This window comes from Physeter macrocephalus, chromosome 4 (assembly GCF_002837175.3).
Source record: "Physeter macrocephalus isolate SW-GA chromosome 4, ASM283717v5, whole genome shotgun sequence".
Classification (NCBI taxonomy): domain Eukaryota; kingdom Metazoa; phylum Chordata; class Mammalia; order Artiodactyla; family Physeteridae; genus Physeter; species Physeter macrocephalus.
The window spans coordinates 29,865,086-29,890,930 of NC_041217.1; the positions used below are offsets into that span (position 1 = coordinate 29,865,086).

Here is a 25,845-nt window from a genome sequence, read left to right on the forward strand (position 1 = left end):
AAAGCTGGTTCTTTGAGAAGATAAACAAAATTGATAAACCATTAGCCAGACTCCTCAAGAAAAAAAGGGAGAAGACTCAAGTCACTAGAATTAGAAATGAAAAAGGAGAAGTAACAACTGACACTGAAGAAATACAATATATCATGAGAGATTATTACAAGCAACTATATGCCAATAAAATGCACAATCTGGAAGAAAGAGAAAAATTCTTAGAAAAGCACAACCTTCTGAGCCTGAACCAGGAAGAAATAGAAAATATAACAGACCAATCACAAGCACTGAAATTGAAACTGTGATTAAAAATCTTCCAGCAAACAAAAGCCCAGGATGGGATGGACCAGATGGCTTCACAGGTGAATTCTATCAAACATTTAGAGAAGAGCTAACACCTATCCTTCTCAAACTCTTCCAAAATATAGCAGTGGGAGGAACAGTACCAAACTTATTCTACGAGGCCATCATCACCCTGATGTCAAAACCAGACAAAGATGTCACAAAAAAAGAAAACTACAGGCCAATATCACTGATGAACACAGATGTAAAAATCCTCAACAAAATACTAGCAAACAGAATGCAACAGCACATTAAAAGGATCATACACCATGATCAAATCGGGTTTATCCCAGGATTGAAAGGATTCTTCAATATATGTAAATCAATCAATATGATATACGATATTAACAAACTGAAGGAGAAAAACCATATGATCATCTCACTAGATGCAGAAAAAGCTTTCAACAAAATTAACACCCATTTATGATAAAAACCCTCCAAAAAGGAGGCATAGAGGGAACTTACCTCAATAAAATAAAGGCCATATATGACAAACCCACAGCCAATATCATCCTCAATGGTGAAAAACTGAAACCATTTCCACTAAGATCAGGAACAAGCAAGGCTGCCCTGAAAGAGAAATTAAGGAAACATTCCCATTTACCACTGCAACAAAAAGAATAAAATACCTAGGAATAAACCTACCTAAGGAGAAAAAAGACCTGTATGCAGAAAACTATAAGACACTGATGAAAGAAATTAAAGATGATACAAACAGATGGAGAGATATACCATGTTCTTGGACTGGAAAAATCAACATTGTGAAAATGACACTACCCAAAGCAATCTACAGATTCAGTGCAATCCCTATCAAACTACCAATGGCATTTTTCACAGAACTAAAACAAAAAATTTCATGATTTGTATGGAAACACAAGACCCTGAATAGCCAAAGCAATCTTGTGAAAGAAAAACGGAGCTAGAGGAATCAGGCTCTGTGACTTCAGACTATACTACAAAGCTACAGTAATCAAGACAGTATGGTAGTGGCACAAAAAGAGAAATATAGATCAATGGAACAGGATAGAAAGCCCAGAGATAAACCCACGCACCTGTGGTCAATTAATCTATGAGAAAGGAGGCAAGAATATACAATGGAGAGAAGACAGTCTCTTCAGTAAGTGGTGCTGGGGAATCTGGACAGTTACATGTAAAAGAATGAAATTAGAACACTCCCTAACACCATACACAAAAATAAACTCAAAATGAATTAAATACCTAAATGTAATGCCAGACATTGTAGAACTCTTAGCGGAAAACTTAGGCAGAACACCCTTTGACATAAATCACAGCAATATCTTTCTGGATCCACCTCCTAGAGTAATGAAAATAAAAACAAAAATAAATAAATGGGACCTAATTAAACTTAAAAGCTTTTGCACAGCAAACGAAGCCATAAACAAAACAAAAAGACAATCTATGGAATGCGAGAAAGTATTTGCAAACAAAGCAACCTTCAAGGGATTAATCTCCAAAATATACAAATAGCTCATGCAGCTCAATATCAAAAAAACAAACAACACAATCAAAAAGTGGGCAGAACGTCTAAATAGACATTTCTCCAAAGAAGACATACAGATGTGCAAAAAGCATGTGAAAAGATGCACAACATTGCTAAATATTAGAGAAATGCAAATCGAAACTGCAATGAGATATCACCGCATACCAGTCAGAATGGCCTTCATCAAAAAGTCTACAAACAATAAATGCTGGAGAGGGTGTGGAGAAAAGGGAACACTCTTGCACTGTTGGTGGGAATGTAAATTGTACAGTGAGGTATCACCTCACACTGGTCAGAATGGCCATCCTCAAAAAATCTACAAACAATAAATGCTGGAGAGGGTGTGGAGAAAAGGGAACCCTCTTGTACTGTTGGTGGGAATATAAACTGATACAGCCATTATGGAGAACAGTATGGATGTTCCTGAGAAAACTAAAAATAGAACTAACATACGACCCTGCAATCCCACTATTGGGCATATACGCTGAGAAAACCATAATTCAAAAAGAGTCATGTACTATAATGTTCACTGCAGCTCTATTTACAGTAGCCAGGACATGGAAGCAAGCTAAGTGTCCATCGACAGATGAATGGATAAAGAAGATGTGGCACATATATACAATGGAGTATTACTCAGCCATACAAAGAAATGAAATTGAGTTATTTGTAGTGAGGTGGATGGACCTAGAGTCAGTCAGACTGAGTGAAGTAAGTCAGAAAGAGAAAAACAAATACCGTATGCTAACACATATACATGGAATCTAAAAAAAAAAAAAAGAAAATATGGTTCTGAAGAACCTAGGGGCAGTACAGGAATAAAGACACAGATGTAGAGAATGGACTTGAGGACATGGGGAGGGGCAAGGGTAAGCTGGGACAAAGTGAGAGAGTGGCATGGACATATTTACACTACCAAATGTAAAACAGATAGCTAGTGGGAAGCAGGCGCATAACACAGGGAGATCAGCTCGGTGCTTTGTGACCACTTAGAGGGGTGGGATAGGGAGGGTGGGAGGGAGACACAAGAGGGAAGGTATATGGGGATGTGTGTATACGTATAGCTGATACACTTTGTTATACAGCAGAAACTAACACACCATTATAAAGCAAATATACTCCAATAAATATGTTAAAAATAAAGTTTAACTGCCAAGTAAAAGCAAAATAATCCCCCACACCCAAAAAAGCATTTTACATAAAATATGAATGTTTAAGAAAATGAAAAATAATAGGTCACAGAACAACATGTTTAGATTTAGCTCAGAGAAACACACCACCACTTCTTAAACATGTATCTTAGGAAAGACATACCATAAGACAGTAGATAGTATGAAAATTCATCCAAGGATATGTAAATTCTTTATTTAAATGCAAGTCAGAAAGAGAAAACAAATATCGTATATTAACGCATAAATGTGGAATCTAGAAAAATAGTACCGATGAACCTATTTCCAGGACAGGAATAGAGACAGAGATGTAGTGAATGGATGTGTGGACACAGTGGGGGAAGGGGAGGGTGGATGAACTGGGAGATTAGGTTTGACATAAATACACTACCATGTGTAAAAAAGACAGCTAGTGGGAACCTGCTGTATAGCTCAGGGAGCTCAGCTCGGTGCTCTGTGATAATCTAGATGGGTGGGATGGGGGGTGGGAGGGAGGTCCAAGAGGAAGAGGATACATGTATACATATAGCTGATTCACTTCATTGTACAGTAGAAACTAACACAGCATTGTAAATCAATTATAATCCGATTTAAAAAATGTAATTGGTTAATTTCCTAGGCCAAATGTTTATGAGTTATGTCCTCCACACTGACCCCTAATTTTACAATATATTTAATTTGGTACTCCACTGAATAAATTTGTATAAGCTGGCACACAAATGTAAATTGTAACTAACATAAAGATACAATTTTACTAAATTACCTCCTCCTTTTTGTTTTCAAGATTACATTTAAGCTCGAGAATTTCATTTCCTTTATCTCTGCTGAGAGCCAGAAGTTCATCAGTTTTGGTCTTCAACTCTGTATTCAGCCAAGTATTCTGATTATGTAACAACTCCTTTTCTTGCTCCAAGCGTTTTTCTCGATACTAAGGAAATCCAAGAAAAAAAGGTTTACAGTTAAATATAACATATGGTTTTTCAAAAGATTTTGTGTGTAGCTAAGGTACACAAGCAGAACTTTTACAACAGAAATAAGTATTTGCATGGACTCTTAACAGAAAAGAGAATCAGGTAAGAACAATATGAAACAAACATCACATAAGCAAAACAGTTCAATTAAAATTGTCTTAAAACTTAATTCCCTGATATTAAAAAAATGTAGCTTTTAATTCCTTTATAGATAACTTGCTTATATTTAAAACTTAATTTAGGTGAGTTTTAATCAAAAGTTGTATTTTGTGCATTAGAAATTGTTTGTTTCTCACCTTAACAGAAACATCCGAAGCTTGAAGTTCATCCAGTTTTAACTGAAGCTCACCCTTTGTTGCATTGCTTTCTTTAAGTTTTTCATTTAGACGTTTAACATCCTCTAGAAAGGTCAGAAGAGAATGTGAAAATGACTAATGAATGGTCAGAGGAACCAAACATCAAAAATGCATCTCTAGGAATACAAACATTTATATAAGTAGTTCTCAACTCTTCTATTTTAACTTGTTTCTGTCATACTTAATCAAAAATTTAATTTTAACAAATAGATGATGAAGCTAAATTCATGCATCCAACCAAACTTGTAAATTATACTGGTTATCTTATTTTAAATGCAGTATCTAAAGCTAAATATACAACATTAACATTAATTTTCCTCATATTAACCAAAGGTCTATTAAATTTTCACAAATTAGCCATTTCTTAAGTTAAAAAGCAATGATACCTATCAAAATCTTACACTCAAAACAGCAGGAATATACATGCTTAATTTTTTTTGTATTCCTTACATGAAGGTTTTTATGAAAAAATTTAATTTTACCTACCCATTAGCTGATCAAAATCATCAACAAATACTTTGAATTAATTTTTCTGAGAACAGAATAGTTACTAATTGACTATTATTGTACAGTAACATAAGTATTTAGAAATTCTTCCTTCAGTAGAAATAAAAATTCTGAAAAATCTTATAAAAAGGAACCAAAGGGAATCGGATACCATTAAACTGCTTAAGAGTCACATTCACTCGAATACATCAACTGTATTACATATTATATTCTATGTCTAAACATCTTATATTCTTGCTTCCTAATTCTTTCAGCCTGTGCTTTTAAATATGGGCTCTCCTTTTAGATTCTTATATTCAATATAACGCTTGTGGACAGCTTATTCCAGCAAGGGTGTCTGTACAAAACGAAGGAGTTCAGCCTCTACAACTGAACATCTAAACAGTTTCCAATTTGATACTATAAATAATACTGCAGTACATAAACCTTGGTCCAAATTCTTTCAGATGTTTTTCATTTGTGTACTTGTCTATAGACACCTCTTTAAGTGCTCAGAATGATCTAGAGATAAATGAGTAGGAGAAACAACAGGATATTACTCTGAACTCTATTCTGAGCTATGACAAACACCAGCTAATAGAAATGGACTGGGGATTATATCTTAGCACTGTTAGAAGAGAAAGGAAAGAGTGAAGTTAGAGACTAAGGTCCTTGTTCATACCTGTTAAATATTCAAGTTCTTGAGATAGTCTCTCATTGGTTCTAATTAAGTCTCTTTTCTCAGCTTCTAATTCTTCCTTTGTCCTTGTAAACTGGCTCTGTCAGATGAAGGAGTAAGCATAAAACATTTAATAAGAAAATCAAGTTGATCAAATATATAGAAATGAACATGGAATTGGCACCTTAGTTAACATTAGCAGTGGTTTAAAAATGGTTGGTTTTCTTACTTACGGCTTATACATCAAAATGTTTAAAAACTACCCATAATCTCAACACTTCTGTTCATGTTTTGGGTTTTTAAAAATTATTCTCCCTAGACTCACAAAAAAATTTCCCATGTCACTTTTTAATCACTTGGAAGTGTCTTATAATTATATAATTACTTCAACAAGCCTTTATAAGAAACTCAATTTACTTCTAATTTTTGCTGTTATAAAACTTCAATGGATATCACTGCACCTTGGTTCAAATTATTTCTCAAGAAAGATCCCCAGAAACAGAATTATTTAAAACTCTCAATATATTTTGTCAAATGGCTTTGCAGCAAGACAACAGCAATTTATCGGCTTTTCTTTAAGTCATAATTGCCAATCTCAAGCCACTTATGCCAGAAGTGAAGATTATGCTTAAAAAAAAAAAAAAAAAAAGGAGAAACAAAAAAATCAGTATTAACATGGGGAGGTGAAAAATAATTACCTTGTTGCATTATCTGCATTTTTCTGATTACAAGTGAAGTAGAATAATATCTCATATAGCTATTGGCTATTTGTACAGCTTCCTGTCTGGTTTTAAAAACCTTTGCCCATTTCCCCCTTTGAATAATTTTTCTTATAATTTGAAAGTAATCATGTATTAAGGATATATATAGTCATATTTTTATTGAGAAAATACTCTCTATGATTTATTTGCTTTTTAATTCTTTTCATGTAGAAAATTTTAAATTTCTATTGGATCAAGTCTATCGCTCTTTCCCACGATAAGTGTCTTCCATATATCAAATATCTTTTAACCTCAAATCAAATGCAAATTTTTAAAAAGCAATGGCAAGAGTCTAAAGGTCTATCTGATCAAAGAATCACTGGGTATGACCACTTTATTAAACAAACTGGCCCGCAATCCTTGTAATCATATTCAATCTGTTATTCTTAATTACTACCCTAAGGAAATGATTACCAATGTGGATTCACACATATCCCCAACTGTATCACAATACTTGAAATAATGCCTAGGCAATAGTAAGCATTAAATAGATAATTTCTAAAAGAATGGAAGGAAGATACATAGGTAAGTGGGTGGATAGACAGACAGATGGATCTATGAATATCTACCCTACTTACAGATTTATGGCACTTATAATGCAAAAAAAATTTTTTTTTAATCATGACTTAAGAGCTACACAGCTAAAAGCAAGGGTTTTTTTATATCAAGAACTTACATATTCTAATAAGTAAAAGGAATATCCAATCATTAAAACATAAAATCCTATTAAGGAATTTATGTATATACATTTTTGTTAGTAGCTTCTCCTAACTTTCATCTTCCCACTGACTAAATAACCAATAAGCACAATCAGAATAGAAAACTTCCTCAAGTATCAGATTTACAATTAGCTTTATTCACAGGAATAACTTTTACCTGAATGGCAATATTGCGATCCTGAGCCACTTCAAGTTCTTTGTTTTTCTCAGTTAGCACCTTCAGTTGACTGTCTGGATAAAAGGAATTTTATGAACACACGTACATAAGCTTAAAATTTGCGATGACAGGTTGTATTCAACGGCCACCCACACACATTTTGAAATTACAAAACTGAGTTTCAGAAAGGTTGAGCTGCACAACACTGTGTTCCAAATTCGTGAGTACAACCCAAATTTACTGTATTTCCAGTACAAATTTTTAAATATGCTATCCTGTCTTCAAAATCATATTTGTGATCATTTTAGCCAACATTTTTAGGAAAAAGTATTTGCAATTACCAATTCCTTATTTTTCAATGACATCTTCTAAGTCAGTCATAAAAAAGTGAATTAATTGTATTTGCAAATTTAAAAATTAAGTGAAAAAAGACAAAATCAAGAGAATAAATAATAACATTTAAACTACATGAAATGTATACAGAGTAAATCACAATAATGGATAACTGTAATTCAGCTGGTTTACCACGCTAAAAAGAGCTATGCTGATATTGAATTTTCAGTCCCACAATCTCCAGTCATAATGGGCTATCTCCCCTAAAGTTTCTCTTCTAAACATATTCCAATAATTAGGAAGAGTATACTTTCTGAAACTTTCTTCCACTGAAACACGTCTACGTTATGTGCTGATAATTTAATGAACAAATACATTATTATTACTTCCAAGTTAAACAATTCGTTTATTAAAAGAAAAACAAAAAACCTGCTAAATTTGTCCAAATTTTCTATGTCATTTAAATGTTAGTTACTGCTTCCAAACTAAAAAAATATAAACTGTACACCCCAGGAAGGCATGTCTATCTAGGTTTATCCCCATCTTCTCCTCCCTCTCCCTTTTCCAGATCTCATAAAAGAAGCTGGGATCACAGTCATTTTCTTGAAATTTTTTAGCACTATTGCCCTACAAACCTTTTTCTTTAACGCCAAGACAAAACTATGTAAAGGCGATAAATCAGATGTAGCTCCTCAAGTATTCATACCCTCATTACACATGTATACATACCATCATATGTATACGTCACATGTTTTAAAAATGAAATGTGCCAAAATTAGTTGAAAAGGGTTTCAACTCAAACATACGGCCGATGGGCATGGACTTGGTTAAGAAAGAAGACTAATGTTTCAGCCATTCTCTTGATTATTAGCTTCTTGCATTCCCAATGAAATTAAAATCCAGCTATACCTAATAACAAATATTGTCCCTACTCTATAAAGATCTTCCTGACATTCGCTTTTTTCTCTGTAAACAAGGCACATAAAAACACATCATCCTCCCAAGAAATGTCAGCACCTTTAAGATCTTGTGTACTTTCTAGGACTTAATGATGTAAGAAAATTAATTAAGAAGAGAAATAGCTGTTCATCTTTCAATGGAATTAGGCCTTAAAGAGGAAATTACACCCTGAGGTTCATAAGTAGTTATAAATATCATAACAAGAGTTAAAACATGAATATAATAATGGAACTAAAAGGCTTTAATTTTTCAACAACATAAAAATAATTAAGTCACTCTTTACTTTTTCAGTTGGATAATGCTTTAGCCTTTTCAAAGTGCTTTCATATATACCTCATTTGACCTGTACAGCTGTTTAAGTAGGTAGACAAGTGGTTCTAGCCATTTTATAAACAATAATCAAACACTGTTATGATTTACATATGACATAAGAATTTTTAATAGCAGTCAGAATTAGAACCCATGCCTCCTGACCATTAAGCCCTGTACTCTTTCAAAGTCTTTACCACTGAATGAAAAAAAAATCACACTGAAAGAAAAAAAAACATAATATTACCAGAAATGAAAACAAGGACAATCAGTATTTTCATATACAGTAAATAAATGTTTCCAAAGCATACAAAGGAGTATCTGAAGACCTCAATACTCCAATATTAGAAAGATATAATTAAATACTTACTGAGCTTCTCCAGCTCAAGCCGCAAGCTTTGGCACTCTCGGGTTTCATTCACAAGTCTCTCCTGACTGTGGGACAGCCTCTTCTCTATCTCAAAGTACTGTTGTTCTACAGATGATCAGAGGAAAAAAAAAAAAAAAAATCAAACATACATGTACACACTGTCGATACTGCTACTTATTTTTGATAACCTTGATTTTAAAATTTAAGACATGGTATTGGAACCCACACTCCAAATAAGACAGAATTTGAGTAAAGATAAATAGATCGAGTACAGAAAAGGACTTTAATCCAATATTTCCAACTGACATATGTAAAATGACAAAAGAAAATAAGGCCTGAGAGGGTTTTAACAAATTATTTTTCTGCCTACTCCACAAGATTATGAGATTCTTCAAGGCAGGCAACATGTCTCATTTATCATAGTATTTTCCCCACACATCAGTAGACTTCTTAGCATAAAGCAGACCAAAAAAATATATTTATTAAATGGATAAAAAATTATTTAGGTTAAAAACTGCTTTGCTTTAAAAAGGTTTGTCTTAAAATAGCCAAAATAATGCCTGAACATATAAAATTACTAAATTTATGTAAAAATAAACATGTTAACTTTCCAAGGGAAGCGACTGATGGTGTACTGTTCAGCACATTAGAAGCACATAAAAGACGCTCAATATTTATTGTGTAAATTAACACATAGAATGCAGTGCACTATATTCAGTGTTGGGATTCAGAGAATTAATTTTCAACATCAATTCTGCTTGGTAATTTTATTTATTTTTTTAAAATGAAAACTTCTTCAGAATTTTCAATCCACTTAGCAAAAACCAGTTACCAATCCCGCACCGCCCCCCACCCCCGCCAAAATAAAAAACCTGGTAAACCAAGACACACAACCTGGTAAACCAGGACACACAACAGACGGTTTGTATTTTACTAATGGTAATTACTATACTCTTAATCTTTCTTCAATGATATTCAAGTCATCATAGTGAGGAACTTTCTTATTTGAGGGTCTACTACCGGTATTTATAAGGTCTTAATATATTTTCTATCAAACTCCAACTTTTAGAAAGAAGTCGAATATATTAAACATTTACTGCACGTGCACTGTGTTTCCAGCGCTGTCTTATGCACCTACTCGTTTTTGTAAACACAAAACGGACCAGAGCGAGACAGACTCAACAAGCGCAGGAAGTTATCATTAAAGACATAGGCCTTTGAAGGCAGATGACTAGAAAACAGAGCAGAAATTACTATCATTTAACGTGCAACATACAGACATGGTACTCTAGGCTTAGAAGAGTTAGGAGTCGCAGACCCCTAGTCCGGTGTAAACAGACCCAAATATTCACAATTTCTGTTTGCCGGACAACGTTAGGCGTCCCTAAATGAGACCACCCTAATTACAAAGAAAACAGGAACTCAATGTGGATTCACATTTTAAAAACAGGCTCCTTCGTATCAAACTGTGAGGGAAGCAGTTACGAGAAGGCCTATGGTGCCCACGGAGCCGGAGAAGCGATGCTAGCAGTGAAGCCGTGGACGGTGCGAGCTTGCAAGGGGAGACCAGCCATCGCTGGGGTCGCGCCCAGAAACAAGGGCGGGAAGGGCGTCGCACTTACCGCTCTCCACCTTAAATTTCTCGTGCCGCCCCTTGAGGCCATCGATCTCGGACTGCTGGTCAGCAAGGAACTTCTCAAGTTTGTTCTGGACCGACTTAGGCAGCTTGTTCAGTTCCGTGCGCTCCAGGACTTGCTGCAACACCGCCGCCATGTCGATCGGGCCGGGGACCGCGGCGGCAGCAGCCGACGGAACAGAAACGGAGAAGAAAGGCGAAGACCAAGAGGACCCAGAAGCCTGGGCTGCTGCCTCTGCCACCTCGCTCGGTGGCTCGCGCGCGCCCGCCCGACGGAGAGTCCCGCGGCGGGACCCTGGGAAATCGAGTCCCGCGTTAGCTGCTGCACCAGACTCGCCGCAGCGCCCGCGTCCGCAGCGCGCGCGCAACCACCGGAAGCTGTGCACCCTGGGAACCCGAGTTCAGAGGCAGCCTCTGACTCCTGTCGTGCACCCCGCTTTCCGGCCCCCTTTTCCACCCGCTTCTAGCCGCGTAGGCTTCTGGGAAACGTAGTTTTTCACAATCCCTTCCGTGAATCCAATTCCGCACCACCAAGTCCGCTTCCTCCTTTCTCCCCGCCCCCCGGCTCTCCTTGCCTGCCGCGCGACCACTTATCCGCGAGGTGGCGCCACATAGTACCCGTTAACCTACGTTCCTCCCTAAAGAGGAAGGCGACCTTACCGTCATAGCTCCGGGATGTCATGGGTCGTCCTCTTTGGCGGCTTTTAGACACTGGGCCGCTAGAGGGCATCGGTCCCGGCAGGGTCGGACGGCAGACGCCGGACTACCGCCACGCTCTTAATGGCGCCCGGAAGGGGGCGGGGTGGCGACCGCAGTCGCTTTGGCTGAGGCGCTGCGGTGAAAGGAGGGGGGCAGCGTGCGTCATCAATCTGAGCCACCTGACTCCAGAGACCCCGGTTGTGGAGTAGGAAGTGAGGTGCGGGACGTTCGTCGCTTTCTGATGAATTCATTGACTGTGAAATTGGGACCGGAGTGGAATCTGGTCCCTGGAGGCTGATACTTGCACTCTAAACACGTTTTTCAGGTGGTCTGACAGTTCGACAGACTTGTCTGCCACGCGTGCACAGTCTGAGTACAGGTGAGTCAGCCTGAGGGTGAAATCCGTGTGTGTGTGATGTTTGTGCACTTGGGCACAGAGAACTGCCTTTTCAAGGACAGAAAGGGATAGTGTAGGAAACATATGGACGGTCACTCCTGTACGACACACTCAAGTCCAGTTATGAGACTTATCGTACTTAGATTTTTTTGTTTTTTGGTGGCGGAGTTGGTAACAGTGATTTAATAGGAATTTAAGGAGCTCGGTTTATTTTCCAGGAAGAGGATTTTTAAAAACCAAGAGGAGTTTGAGTGTAGCTTTTATTTGTATGTTTTAAGGTAACGTTACAGAAAATGTTTCCTTGTGTTTATATTGTTAAAATTGAAAAACTGTTGGAACAGAAGTTGTTAAACACGTTCGTTCTTAAAAACCACTTTTCACCCTGCCACCGTAACAGAACTACTTGTTTCCAAATTGTAGTTCTGTGACTTCTAAGCTGAATCCGTAGATTATTTCATGTTTGATTACTCTTCTAAAAGAATTTGTTAAATTTTTTATTGAAAATAAAGCATTCCTAATGTCATCCTCCCTACAATTCCCACAGTAGCAGACCTTTGAGAATAGCAGGAAGGAGCTTAAGGTTGTTTCTTTCCCCGCCAATTTTTTTTTTTTTTTTTTGCGGTACGCGGGCCTCTCACTGCTGTGGCCTCTCCCGCCGCGGAGCACAGGCTCCGGGCGCGCAGGCCCAGCGGCCACCACAGGCTCCGGACGCGCAGGCCCAGCGGCCACGGCTCACGGGCCCAGCCGCTCCGCGGCCCGCGGGATCCTCCCGGACCTGGGCACGAACCCGCGTCCCCCGCATCGGCAGGCGGACTCTCAACCACTGCGCCACCAGGGAAGCCCCCCCAAAATATTTTATATAAGCACTTTAATTAAGGTTGCTGGTATGTGCAGTACTGTATTATGTCCTAGGCCCACAATATTATCATTATTGATCTACCATTTGGAAAATGCAGATGTTCTGAACTTGGACTTAGAGAATCCTAAAATTAGGTTTTCCGACCTGCTATGATCCAGATTCTTTATTTTGTAGACTAGGAAAACAGAGTCCAGGGAAGTTGAGTGGTCTCAAGTCAGAGTTTGGACAGCTTGCAAAGCTCCTGCTGATAAACAGCATTTCAGGAAAAATTGAACTGTATAAGAGAAGATCTACATTTTTATTAGTGTCCTTTATAAAGTATGGTTAGCTACATTTCAAAGTTTTGAAGGAGCACTAAAGAAAAAAAATATCCGACAGTCAACTAGATTTCATAACCCAAAGATTTTCGTCTTTCTGTTGCATTCAGTTTCTTACACATTAACGTGACTAATAGATGACACCTTGGAAAAAGTAAGATTAGAAAGTTACATATCATAACCTTGGAGTCACTGTTAACTGCTATTTCTTGTAAGAATTAAGAATTATTTAGGGCAGAAGGAAAAGGAGTAGAATAGCATGATGAAGTAGAAGAAAGTTTAATACCCAGAAATGCATACCTTAAGGTGGTAAAAGTGGAAAGCCCTTAACTTTATAGAGGCATTAATGATTTAGACAGGCAGTCCTAGACTTCACCAAAAAAAAAAGTGCAAACCTGAGAGCTAAGAAGAAATTTAATGCATTTTGAGACAAAACCAAATAGGAACTTTGAAAAAAGACCATCTAATACGCCATTTCAAACTGGAAGCGATTCTCTGGGCTTTAGAGTAATGCAAATCGTTGTGACTGGCAGTTTATTTTACTGATGTCAGGTAAGCCACCTCAGCACATCTAGAGTTGCCTGGACTTTGTTGTCCTGAATAAGATTGGAATTTTTTTGCAGGACCTAAGTGACTATTACCGCTATTCAGAATGCTGCAACTGTGTTTCTTCAGTCTCTCTGTGACTATTTTATAGCTTTTTGGAATCATGTCTTTACATTTCTTTCTCCCACACTGAATGTGAACTCCTTGAGATCATCATTTATTATTTCCTACCTCTTTTATTCAGCATCTTTGATTTTAAGCTACAGAAACTCAAATCAAAGGAGCATGAGCCAGTAAGAGGAATATGCTGATTTTCATCCCAAAACTGGTGAGAGGGCAGAACAGGAGTCCCCCTTGGTGAAAGTTTAATTGAGAAACTGGGTATGACTCCTTAGTATGAGCACAGTATTTAAGAATACTATTTAAGAAATGGATTTTAGAGCCAGACTGCCTGAAGTGAAATCCTACCTTTGCCACTTACCAGCTTGTGGCTTGGGCAAGTTATGTTACCTTTTTTCGTTTCAGTTTCTAAATCTATAAAACAAGGGTGTATATATGTCCCCTACCTCATGGGTTTTTTTCTGAATATTAAATGTTACCATATGTTAAGTACTTAGAACAATGCCTTACACAAAATGGAAGCTCTACAAATGTTTGTTATTATTGTATTGCTGTTTGTCTACTTCCATCATTCCAGTTGTACTCTGAGTTACTCAAGGGCAGAGGCCGAGTATTATTCATCTTCGTGCCATCCCGCTTGGCACAATTTCTTGCACATAGTAGTTCTTTACAGTGTGTTTACTGAATACGTGAATTTGATTCCCTTTACCTCCCATTGAGCAGCTCAGAAATTATCATCTATTCTGTTTTAGAAATGAGCACAGTGAGGCTCAGCAGTAAATTACCAAAGATGATACAGCTAAAGACTAATAGAGCTAAACAAGAAATCAGGTGTGTTGGCTACTAGTAATTTAGTGTTCTCTTCGTTATCGGAGGTATGGGAGTAGGTTTTATCGCTCATGTCAACTCTGGTTGATTGGTAGTCATTTCCTGCAACACTCTGTTGAGAATTCTGAAGCTACATTCAAACTTTGCAAGAAAGAATACCCTATTGAATAAGCAATCACTGTAAGGTATGGGGTAGTATCAGGGTAGTATAACTTCTCTCTTTATACTACCCCCATGAGGAAAATATTGCAAATTATATTTTTTGCCTAAAAATGCTGTATATTTTTTCTTGTAATTTAGGAGGTTGAATTAGTTTTTAATAATGGGAAGAACCTACATTGTAGAAGAGACTGTCGGCCAGTATCTTTCAAACATCAGTCTCCAAGGAAAAGCTTTTGTCTCTGGTCTTTTAATAGGACAGGTATGTATCTTTTCCTATGCATTTACTGATAAAGCAAATTTGTTTATTTAAAGTTAAAATATGTTATTTAACAATAAATTCAATTTAGGGGATAGAGGGATGGAATGAAGAAGAATAATGTAGCCCAGGTTTGCCCACGTCAGAACACATTCCCTTTTGACAATGTAAAAGTAACTTATAAGGTAGAAACTGCAAAATTAGAATTTTACTGACCAGATTATTCACATTTTATTGTCTTTCCAAAGTGATTTTTGCACCCCTTTAATCTTTAATTCCAGGTTGTCCAATTCTTTACAAAGGTAGCTTTTTACAATTTTATTTCTAGTTTGTCTTATTTCAGACTTGTAGCAAATATAGGTCGTATATTTTATTGTACATTATCATACCCATTTATTGAATTTTTTTTAATATTGATTCAGTGGAGATTGAGGGAAAGAAATTTGGAAATTACACAAATTTTATTTCCCTCTTAGAGTTAAGGCTCAAAAATCAAACCAAAATGGAACAGATATTTGGACAGTTACTTTATTTTTTTTTTTTTTTTTTTTTTTGTGGTATGCGGGCCTCCCTCTGCTGTGGCCTCTCCCGTTGCGGAGGACAGGCTCCGGACGCGCAGGCTCAGCGGCCATGGCTCACGGGCCCAGCCGCTCCGCGGCATGTGGGATCCTCCCAGACCGGGGCGCGAACCCGGTTCCCCTGCATCGGCAGGCGGACGCGCAACCGCTGCGCCACCAGGGAAGCCCTGGACAGTTACTTTAAAAAGCATAAGCACCCACTGATTTATTATAATTGAAGGAAGAATGTGTTAATCAGCAGGGAGGACTTGTCGGCAGTACACAGAAATGAAAAAAGGAGAGTCACGCAAACAAACTGGCTACATACATCTAAACACTATTTAGGGGAGAGTGTACTCTGGTCCAAAGATTAATTTTGAGGCCTAATAGGGGGCCTATTGGGGGCAGATTTCTTTCTGGATATTTTAACATGATGACTTAGAACCGTCAGATTGGATAATTAATTTGTTCTGATTCTATCCACATTCCCAAGCTATTTTCTCTTATAATTTGATACCCTATGTTTCCCACTTATAAAGAATACACCACGCAGAGGACTTACATGTTCACATCCCTTCATGGTATTCTAGTTTTAGAATCATCATTCTGAATGATCTTAGGTAATGTCAGTGTAGCCCTGAGAGACAGGTACATTCTCAGAGTTTTCACAAGTCCGATTTCTTAACTTGTAAGACAGAGGGCAGACCCTGCACTGTTCACCCAGGTAATACCACCCTCTGAGGCTTCTCATTAGACAGCCAGACCTCTCCTAGCAACAATCTGAACTTCTTTTAGATTCAGGTTATTTAACATCTAGTATGGGGTTCTTTTTGCTAGGAACAGAAGTGATCAGTAAAAGTGAAAGGTCAGGGAGAAATACCCTCTTCCAAACTTGCCTTACGGCAGATAGGCTGTTTCTAGAGCTCAGCAAAACCACCATCTTATGTATAAGTCTCCCACAATTTAGGGAGAATTCCAATCTCTCTTTATGCTGCCTTTTCATTCCTTTCAGTATTCTACATGCTTCTTCTTTCTCTTTATTCCAGGATTCATCACTTTTCTTTCCTTCCCCTCAAGCTTTCAGGCTTGCCTGTCTCCTACTCCCAGGGTCAGTTTCTTTTTCTTTTCAAAATCATGGATTTTATGAAAAGAAAGAGCTTTCTTAGTCAGCACCTACCTTTTCCTTTTGTGCATTTCAATGTAACTTTCTGGAAATAACTTATATTGAAATAATTTCTCTTCCTTTATTTTCTGTTCCAGGATGACACTAATGATTAGAATTTCAGGTCATGTGTGAGGATAACATTGTGCTAACTTGTATTTTTACTCTTTCTGTATAGGAAATTTTCACTGTAATGAGACTGAGCTATTAAATTTTCCCTAAATTTATCTTTAGGTTTCCCACTTCTGGTTAGCATTTAATTGCTATTAAAACTGAGGAACACAAATCTAATATCACTTCACCTTTGTTTTTCTGTGGACACACATGAACAAGTTCCCCACTATCATTGTTTTTATGAAAGTAAGATGCACAGGGTCATTTGTTGCTTTATTTTATTGGGTTTTTATAGTTGTTGAACTGTCTAATCTGTTCCAGTAAGCCATTTTTAAGGACCACTGCATGATTCACATTCAGGTTGCCCAAACAAATAAGGAGCTGGTATTAAATATATTAAAAGAGAAATAACATGTGAGGAAAATGTTGTAAGGCTATCCATGAAAATTGTTTTCTCTGTAGATTCTGGTATAATACAGGTATTAACAATTTAAGCTGCTCTAAATATTGCTCAGTTTTTGCATGTCATAAGGGCTTTGCATTCCTCAGTCAGTTATCACCCTAATAAGCTTTTCTCATTTGTTTTTAAGTGTTCTTCACAAAAGGATTACGTGATTCTTGCCACTAGAACGCCACCCAAAGAGGAACAAGATGAGAGCTCCAAACATTCCAAAGCTAAGTTGGATAACTTGGATGAAGAATGGGCCACAGAACATGCCAACCAGGTCATCACGTTTGTTTCTTTATATAGTTAAGTTTGTGTTTATTGACTAACAAAATAAAAGTACCTTATCCTCAGGTTACTAGACTAGGATTTCAGAGTACTCATTCTTAAGTTTTCAAAACTTGGGTAGTATATCAAAAATAGAAGTATTTTCTGCTCTGTTTCATCCATGATTATATTTTTTATTTATTGATTACTTGCATCTAGTTTTTAAAAAAACATTTTCTTACTTGAAGTTAAGTAATCCACCCAAGATTAGTGTAATAGGTAGTGAAACTGGGATTTGAACCCAGATGGTGTGACTTGAAAGCCTTTGATCTTGTACACTATGCTTTTCCATTGTTAACTTTTATCTGTTGTGTTTTTTAACCTATATCCTATATTATTGGTCATTTACCTTATTTCCAATTTTTCCTTATTTTAAAATAATACTAGTTATTGGTAACGTTGCTGGTCAGATTGTTTTAAAGACTTAAACCAGGTACTGAGGAAATAAAATGATGGTTAAATTTTTCTTTAATGTCTTTAGCATTTATATTTTAAGCAAAGTGAAAGACATTATTACCAAAACAAATTGTAAGAGAAGTGAATAAAAATAGAACAGTACTATAGGAATATAGAGTGGGGAATGATTAAGTATCTGTCAAAGGTTGGATTCAAACAGCTTCACAGAAGGCTCTGAACTTGCAAGATGAATAGGACTTTGCTAGTAGAAGTCAGGGAGCACATTGAATTCACAAAGGACAGTGGATAAATGACCCAAAGGCATGAAATTTAAAGGTATGTTAGAGTAGCACGCAACTGGGTAAAATTGAAGCATGGTGTATATAAAAGAATGCTTTTAGACATAAGACTGTATGGGGCCAGTTTATGGATGGTTTTGAAGTGTCATTCTAGGAAGGAAGGAGTTCTTTTGGAGCCAGTAGCTCTATGGTAGACTTTCAGAGCTCCCGATTTTGAGAAGGATTGAGAAATAATCCTGCCAATAATTGAGAAAGTAATTGCAGTGCCTTGGTACAGTGTAAATGGAGAGTAGAGGGATTGGAGAGAGAGACAGCAGAAAATATACAGTTACAGTAATAGTTCAAAAAAAGGTGACATGAACTAGTGATTAGACTCTAAGCTTCCTGAGGACAGGGTCACGTCTGTTTTGTTTATGGCCATATCCTTAGTGCCAAGCATAGTGTTCCCATGGTTTATGATGAGAACTCCAAAATGTTGGATAAGTGAATGGATAAGTAAGCAAATAAAGCAATGGGCTAAAACTTCATTGCCAAAACATTTCAGAGAAAGAGCTGGTATTAAGATGATTCAGTGACCAAGTAGATTGGCAGTAAAAAGAGATTGTGAGAGAGTTGCTAAAGCTTATTGAGATTTTTTTTTAGCCTGGGTCTAGGACGATGGCGTTGCCATTACATGAAGAGGAAACAGATTTGGGGTGAGTCAAAGGGAATGATAAGTAAATTCACTTAAAACTAGTTATTGAATGGATTGTATCATCCAATAAAGTATGTTAAAGTAAGGTAAAAATAAAATTATTTCCTTCTCCAATTATCTTTAAATCTTCAAGCACACACACGTGTTTATCTGCATTTGTGATGGGGGGTAGTATGTAGTTTTGAAAAATGCAATAAATATTTAATACCATCTTCGAATGAAATATTAAATATTTTAAACTCAAATTTCCAATGGTTTGTAAATAACTTTCTACTCTAATTTTGCTTTTGGCCTTCTGTAAAATTACATACCTATATCTATATCTATGTCTAGTCTGTATACATCTATACACACAAACATAAAATTTACATAGTAAATAGATAATCTTTTTGCCTCTAGAAAGAAATGGTTAATTTTATTTGTTGATGATTTTGAAAAGATGTGCAAATTCCCCATGCTAAGTATGAAAACTTTATTCCTTATTTATATATGTCAAGCTTGTGTCACTGTAGTAAATAGAATTTATGAAATCAGAGGGAACCACCAGCAGACATAACGCAAATATATTAGGGGTTAGACTATGGTATCTAATTTTCTGAAGACTTAACTTTGTGATCAGTTTGCTCATACATTAAGTACATAAAAGGTGACCAGAGCACTACGAGTATAGATGGTAGAAAGGAATACATGTGGCACTAAGAACTAGCCACAATGATGTGGAAGGAAAATCACAGATATTATGCAGGACAAACTGGTAGGATGTGTCAAAATCCTTAAAAATATGTATGACCTTTTAACCTAGTTATCCACCTAGTTATCCACCTCAGGAGATTTATTATAAGCAAATAATCCTGTGAACACAGAAACTTGCTAGGATTTTTAACCAATTTTATTTTAAGGTACAGATAAATTGGAAATAATATAAATGCCCAATATCAATAAGAAGGTTTTAAAAATTGAGGTAAATCTAAACAACAGGAAACAATGGAGTTTCAAGTTGGACTTCCTCTGCTCAAATCCCAGACCCTGCTGAATATTATAGGGATACAAAGGTAGATGAGAATTAACTTCTTCCATTAAGGAGCTCCCAGATCAACTAGTAAGGTTCAACATAACCATAGTACAGGTTCATGTGATAAGCTCCATGGGAAAACTACACTGAGGTCCTGCAGGAGTTTGGAGATCAAAGGATCCGGGAAGGCAGCTTCCTCAAGCTGACCTCGAGGTATTCAGTAGAGTTCAGACATGTAGACGTGTAAGAGAAAGTCTTTTCAGGCTGAGTGAGCAGCCTGAGTAAAGGTATAGAGTTAGAAAGCCTAACCATATATGTGGAGAACAGTGAGAAGTTTGTGATTGATGCTTGAATATTTCATGGGAAGTAGTATCAAATGAGGCTCTGAATATCAGATCAGCCAGATTTTAGAGTCTGCAATACCAGTCTAAGATAAAAATTTGTATTTTATTTAGCTGATAGTGGAAGCCCTTGAAAAATTTAGGAGATATTTTAGTTTTCGATCTTAGGAGAAAGGAGTTTATTTATTGATGTCGCTAAAGAGTGTCATTATTAAATTGTTTTATTTATAAAATAGTTTTAAGGTAAAAAGTTAAGGACACTCTAGGAAGATTGTGTGCATAATAACACCCCTTTCATCTTGGTTTTCATCCATTTTGGCTGCGTTGGGTCTTTGTTGCTGCGTGCGGGCTTTCTCTAGTTGCGGTGAGCGGGAGCTACACTTCATTGTGGTGCGCAGGCTTCTCATTGCAGTGGTTTCTCTTGTTGTGGAGCACAGGCTCTAGGCGCGTGGGCTTCAGTAGTTGTGGCACGTGGGCTCGGTAGTTGCGGCTTGTAGCCTCTAGAGCGCAGGCTCAGTAGTAGTGGCGCACAGGCTTAGTAGCTCCGTGGCATGTGGGATCTTCCTGGACCAGGGCTCGAACCCATGTCCCCTGAATTGGCAGGCGGATTCTTAACCACTGTGCCACCGGGGAAGTCCTCATTTCTCAATATTTTAACCATTTTCTTCAAAGCCCCTACCTAAATGCTTTGCATATAGTTGGTACTAGGTAGGCATTTGCTGATTTAATATTTAGCTTCTCAAACACAAAAGATTGCATATAATGTCAAATGCTTTTGTTAGCTAATACTATATTTCTGTTTACAGGTATCCAGAATGCTACCAGGGGGACTTTTAGTTCTTGGAGTATTTATTATTACAACTTTAGAGATGGGAAATGAATTTCAAAATACCCTACATAGAGTAAGTCTGAAATATCAAAAATTCTTAAAGTTATATCTTAATTGATTATACTTGCATACAGTGATCCTAGGCATATTTAGATTAATTCTCTATGCTGGGATTATGTTGAAACAGCTTTTTCCACCCAATTGCTTGGTATCTTGAGTGTAATACATGTCAGTATTTATATTTTCAACCAATGCTACATATTTTTAAAGTAGTCGTTATTTTAAAGATAACTTTTTACTATTGTGAAACAAGTTACAATGGTTTAACAATTTTTCTTGTGCCATAGCAGTATTCTGCTAGACCTTCCATTTAGTTCCAAGTGATTGCTGTAATGTGAAATTAATAGGTTTTGCAATTCTTCACCTCTTCAATTCTCTCAGGATCCTGAGAGTAAGACATAAAATAACAACAGTCAGATACTTACTCTTTATTTCTGGACCGAGTGTCTATTATGAATCCCCTGCTTTTTGTTTAATTCCTATGTCAGTCATTTGGGTAACATGGTTTACAAGTAAATGTGAGGATCCACAAGCTGTTTCCCCTAAAGCCCAGACCTAAAGCAGCCAGTTTTCATCTCTTTTAGTACTCAAGATCCAAATAAGCCTTCAAAAGTTATTTTCCACCCCAAGAGAGAAGGAGACCTCATTATCTTGAGAAGAGCAAAACCCCACAGAATCCCCCTAAACCTTTTTCTAGTAAAAAGTGTACAGCTAAGAATCCAGGTGCTACAGATTCTTCCAGTTTTGTAACATTCTCTCCCATCAAATATACCACCTTCAAACCTTTGATATTTGTACTTATGGGGGTAAAGGAAGAAAATGGTGATAATCCCTCCCCTGGCAAGTTATTCAACCTTCTGCCATTTTTACCATTTTAAATAAATGTACGTCTTTCACAATCGTTCATCCTTTTTGGCATTTTGAAATGTAATCTATATCCATGTGTATTTAATAGCATTGGCTGTGCATCCTCTTGTGGTTGGGTTGAATGTGGGCTCAGCGCTAGAGAGATACAGTAGATCCTCCTTCCTCTTGCTTTTTGTATCTCTTTTGTTTCTAAGAAGCATGTAAGATTTTAGAAACGCCCTATTTCAGAAATTGTAGCGTTTTAATTATTTAACTTTGTTTCCATTGACCTGCATTGAGGGACAGTATATGAAGTAACCTTATAAAACTTGTCACTGTCTCCCATAAGGTCATTGCGAAGAACTTTGTTATATTACATAATATTGTCTTTGAAGAAACTTCTTTTGATATCATTATTAAGAAAGTTATGCCTCTTCTGATCAATTGTTTAGCTTATGGACCGTGCGAATTAGGGAACTGATTGGATTTCTCTGTGCACATTATTTTTAGAAAGCTTAGGGCCAAATTTATGAACCCTCTCCCCATATCAAGTATGCATTTTTATAATTCTTACATGTGGCATAGATTTTTGTCACTATTTCTGATTTTTTTCACTTAGAATTTATGTTATTACTATATTTTATGTGCCCTTATGTATTACTTTACATCTTTTGTGACATTTAAATAAGAAATGCCAAATGGGTGACATACTCCATTTTTATAGGTTTAAAAATCACTTGTCACTTCTCATTCTAATTAAAGTGTTTATTCTGTACTTCACTTAAACATTAGTTGCCCAAAATCATGTTCAGTTGATCATTAATGACAGTGAATTATATTTTTTTATTTAATACCTAATTTTTATATATCCCTAAAAATGGAATCTAAATGGTTAAGAATCAGTTTCACTCTTTCTTTTGAGAAAAAGGAAATTTAATGATAGCATCGTGGAATTTTAAAGCTAGATGGGTGCTTAAGGATATTATAATTATCTTTTTCTGCACTCTCTTATTTTATTTTGCATTCAGTTGATGTGTTTTCCTCTCTTTCAGCTAGTATTTGCTGTGGAAAAATCTATGAATAAAAAGAGACTGTGGAATTTCACAGACGAGGAGGTCTCAGAACGAGTGACACTTCACTTTTGCTCTTCTACAAAAAAGTATCTTTTATTTAGGTGTTTATGTTCTAAAGTATATGATACCAAAATAATGTTCCTGCAGGTTTTTTCCCCAAACATTTATTTAAGTCATCATTTAAAAAATAGCCTTACTTTGTACGTTTTTCTGTAAATAACACATAATTCGGACTGCCAATAATAATGATAATAATGGTTGTTAATCATGTATCAGGGTTGTAAAGAGTTTGAGAGAGGTGGCAAGGACTGGGCATTCTGAACTCTTTACCAGCTCTCCACCCCTGTACATTAAAATACACTAGGGCCCCTACAGAAAGGTACAGCTTAGGCAAAGTAATGATTTTATTTTGTTTACCTCCAGTTCCTATAGATAAAATGTTCAATGCAAAGCACAGGTGCTCTGAGCTGGCAATTTTTATATCTTTGGCCAAGATCAAGTGACACTAAAAGCCAATTATAGGGCCTTCTTAGCTTCTTTCCTCTACATAGTACCAGGGCAAGTACCTCCCAAGCATGAGGCAGCCTCACTAAGGGAGTGAAGCAATGCAAGGGCCCAATAAATTAGGACCTGCAAAAAGAAAAAATTCAAAAAGTGATCATTCCTGTAGAAGGTGGGCTGTTAACTCCTTTGGTATTTAACTAGAAAGTTTCATGTACAGACCCTTTGACCCAATAAATATTCCCAGGCTTGACTTCATTCAAAACAGCACTCCTATTTGTTAAAAAGGGTCTGTATTTGAGGACAGTTTTGTAAGAGCTATCATTCTATTCATTGTGATTAGCAGGATTTATAAGCAGTAGGAAATAGTTTAAAGTACCACAAGTATAGTCAGAGGAATTTGTATATATGTATGTATATGTATTTATACAAACATATACATACATATATATGTGTATACATATCTTTAAGTGTCATGCCATGAAGTGGTATGATTTTGTAAAAACTCTTGGATGCATATACTTTATTTTTTGATGGTTTATTTTCTTTTGATGATCAAGAATTGCTTTCTTATTTTTTATTTTTTTGGTTATTTCTATCCTTAATTAGTAAAGAATATTTTGTCGAACTTATGATATCCACAATCCAACGGTAAGAAAAACTGCTCTTTAAAGATTTTTCTGTGTTGCAAACTATTTTTAAGTAAAATTCAATTTTTAGTTTTAATAATTTTCAGTGCTGTCTCTTCCTATTAATGTCCACAACCACCTGTAGTTTTTTATTTTGAAATATGATTAATTTCACTATAGACAAGGACAATTTATGGTTTTTTTTTAATTGTTAAAATATTTTTGTTAAGCTCTCCCTACCTTGTTTATGTGTCTGGTATTATATTTGAGAGGCTAGCAGTAAAAGTGTCTAGGCTTATGGGAGCCATAGTGCCCAGTAAACAAGCTATCTGTACTCAGCAGAATCCAGACTAACATTTTGCCAAGGTGTCTAAAAAGCAATGTGAGGGACTTCCCTGGTGGTCCAGTGGTTTAGACTCCATGCTTCTACTGCAGGGGGGCACGGGTTCGATCCCTGGTCGGGGAACTAAAATCCCACAGGCCAAGCAGTGTGTCCAAAAAAAAAAAAAAAAGAAGCAGTGTGAAAAAGTAATGCAGTATTCTGTTAGCAAGGATAGGACAGAAAGGAAAATGTCTGGCACCTAGTATTTGCTCAGTGATTATTTACTCTCCATCAGAAGCTTCAGAATTGACACTGTTGAAGCTACAGATGGGAACTACAGGACCAGAGGACTTGTCAGGATTTTAAGCAAGCCTTTCACTGGGCGAGGGAGTTGCCAAGATTGCCTGGGATGTGCTGAAGAATACTGAACTTTTAATGCATGCTTTATTTTTATTTAGTTCTAACCTATTACCCTTTGATGAAGGAATTTGGCCAAATATATTAGACAACAGCTTGTATAAGTTACTAGGTTGTACATTTTATGATGTTTTATTGCTCCGTGTGTTTTACATAAATCACATATTTTATGTTTTTCCCCCTTTGCTAAAGAGTTCTGCAAAACCAGCAGATTGGAAGTATCAAAATGGACTATCAGCTTCATGGCTTTCTTTAGAGTGTACAGTATATATTAATATTCATGTCCCACTGTCTACTACTTCTGTCAGCTATACTCTGGAGAAAAATACAAAGGTATCAGGGTAAAATGAATTTTCTTTAGTGATTGCTGAATAGATTATCTGCCTTTATTCTGGTCGTCTATGCCATTCATTTTATAATCCTCAAAAACTGTATTCTAATTATAATAATATTGTTATGGGTAACTAATTTGTTACTCTACCCAGATTAAAAAAATTAGAGGTGAGACATTGTTATCATACTAATGTATTTAGCATAATAAGTGCTCCATAAATATTTGTTAATTAACATGTAATTATGTACATTGTAAAATATAATTATGTAAGAAGATGTACTGTTTGGTCTTTTTGCTTTCTCTTCATCTTTAGTTTTTTCAAAAATTTATTTTATTGAAATATAGTTGATTTACAATGTGTTAATTTCTAGTGTACAACAAAGTGATTCATATATTCTTTTTCATATTCTTTTCGATTATGGGTTATCACAGGGTATTGAATATAGATTGAGAGTTTGGGATTAGCAGATGCAAACTGTTATATATAGAATGGATAAACAACAAGGTCCTACTGTATAGCACAGGGAACTATCTTCATCTTTAGTTTTGTTTTCCATCTTCCAGTT

At 36.4% G+C, this 25,845-nt stretch overlaps 2 protein-coding genes across 4 annotated transcripts in view; one reads left to right on the plus strand and one right to left on the minus strand.

Annotated features, from left to right (window-relative positions):
* The window catches only part of TPR (translocated promoter region, nuclear basket protein), a 74,058-nt gene extending 62,954 nt beyond the window's left edge, over positions 1 to 11,104 (minus strand). The window contains exons 1-6 of one of the 2 annotated variants that reach the window (XM_007117749.4): positions 10,724 to 11,104; positions 9,102 to 9,206; positions 7,130 to 7,203; positions 5,496 to 5,592; positions 4,268 to 4,371; positions 3,764 to 3,928 (exon numbers count right to left, since the gene is read on the minus strand). In XM_007117749.4, the coding sequence (XP_007117811.1) occupies positions 3,764 to 3,928; positions 4,268 to 4,371; positions 5,496 to 5,592; positions 7,130 to 7,203; positions 9,102 to 9,206; positions 10,724 to 10,874 (696 nt within the window). In that variant the 5' untranslated portion in view covers positions 10,875 to 11,104. The remainder of the gene's footprint in view (positions 1 to 3,763; positions 3,929 to 4,267; positions 4,372 to 5,495; positions 5,593 to 7,129; positions 7,204 to 9,101; positions 9,207 to 10,723) is intronic. The other variant, XM_028488447.2, reaches the window with a different exon arrangement.
* A 513-nt stretch (positions 11,105 to 11,617) lies between these two features.
* The window catches only part of ODR4 (odr-4 GPCR localization factor homolog), a 63,865-nt gene continuing 49,637 nt past the window's right edge, over positions 11,618 to 25,845 (plus strand). For both annotated transcript variants that reach the window (XR_008617044.1, XM_055084071.1), the window contains exons 1-7: positions 11,618 to 11,815; positions 14,804 to 14,924; positions 17,345 to 17,479; positions 21,075 to 21,170; positions 23,056 to 23,162; positions 24,192 to 24,228; positions 25,138 to 25,278. Coding sequence is in view for 1 of the 2 variants with exons in the window: in XM_055084071.1 (XP_054940046.1) it covers positions 14,826 to 14,924; positions 17,345 to 17,479; positions 21,075 to 21,170; positions 23,056 to 23,162; positions 24,192 to 24,228; positions 25,138 to 25,278 (615 nt within the window). In the remaining variant the exon portion in view is untranslated. The remainder of the gene's footprint in view (positions 11,816 to 14,803; positions 14,925 to 17,344; positions 17,480 to 21,074; positions 21,171 to 23,055; positions 23,163 to 24,191; positions 24,229 to 25,137; positions 25,279 to 25,845) is intronic.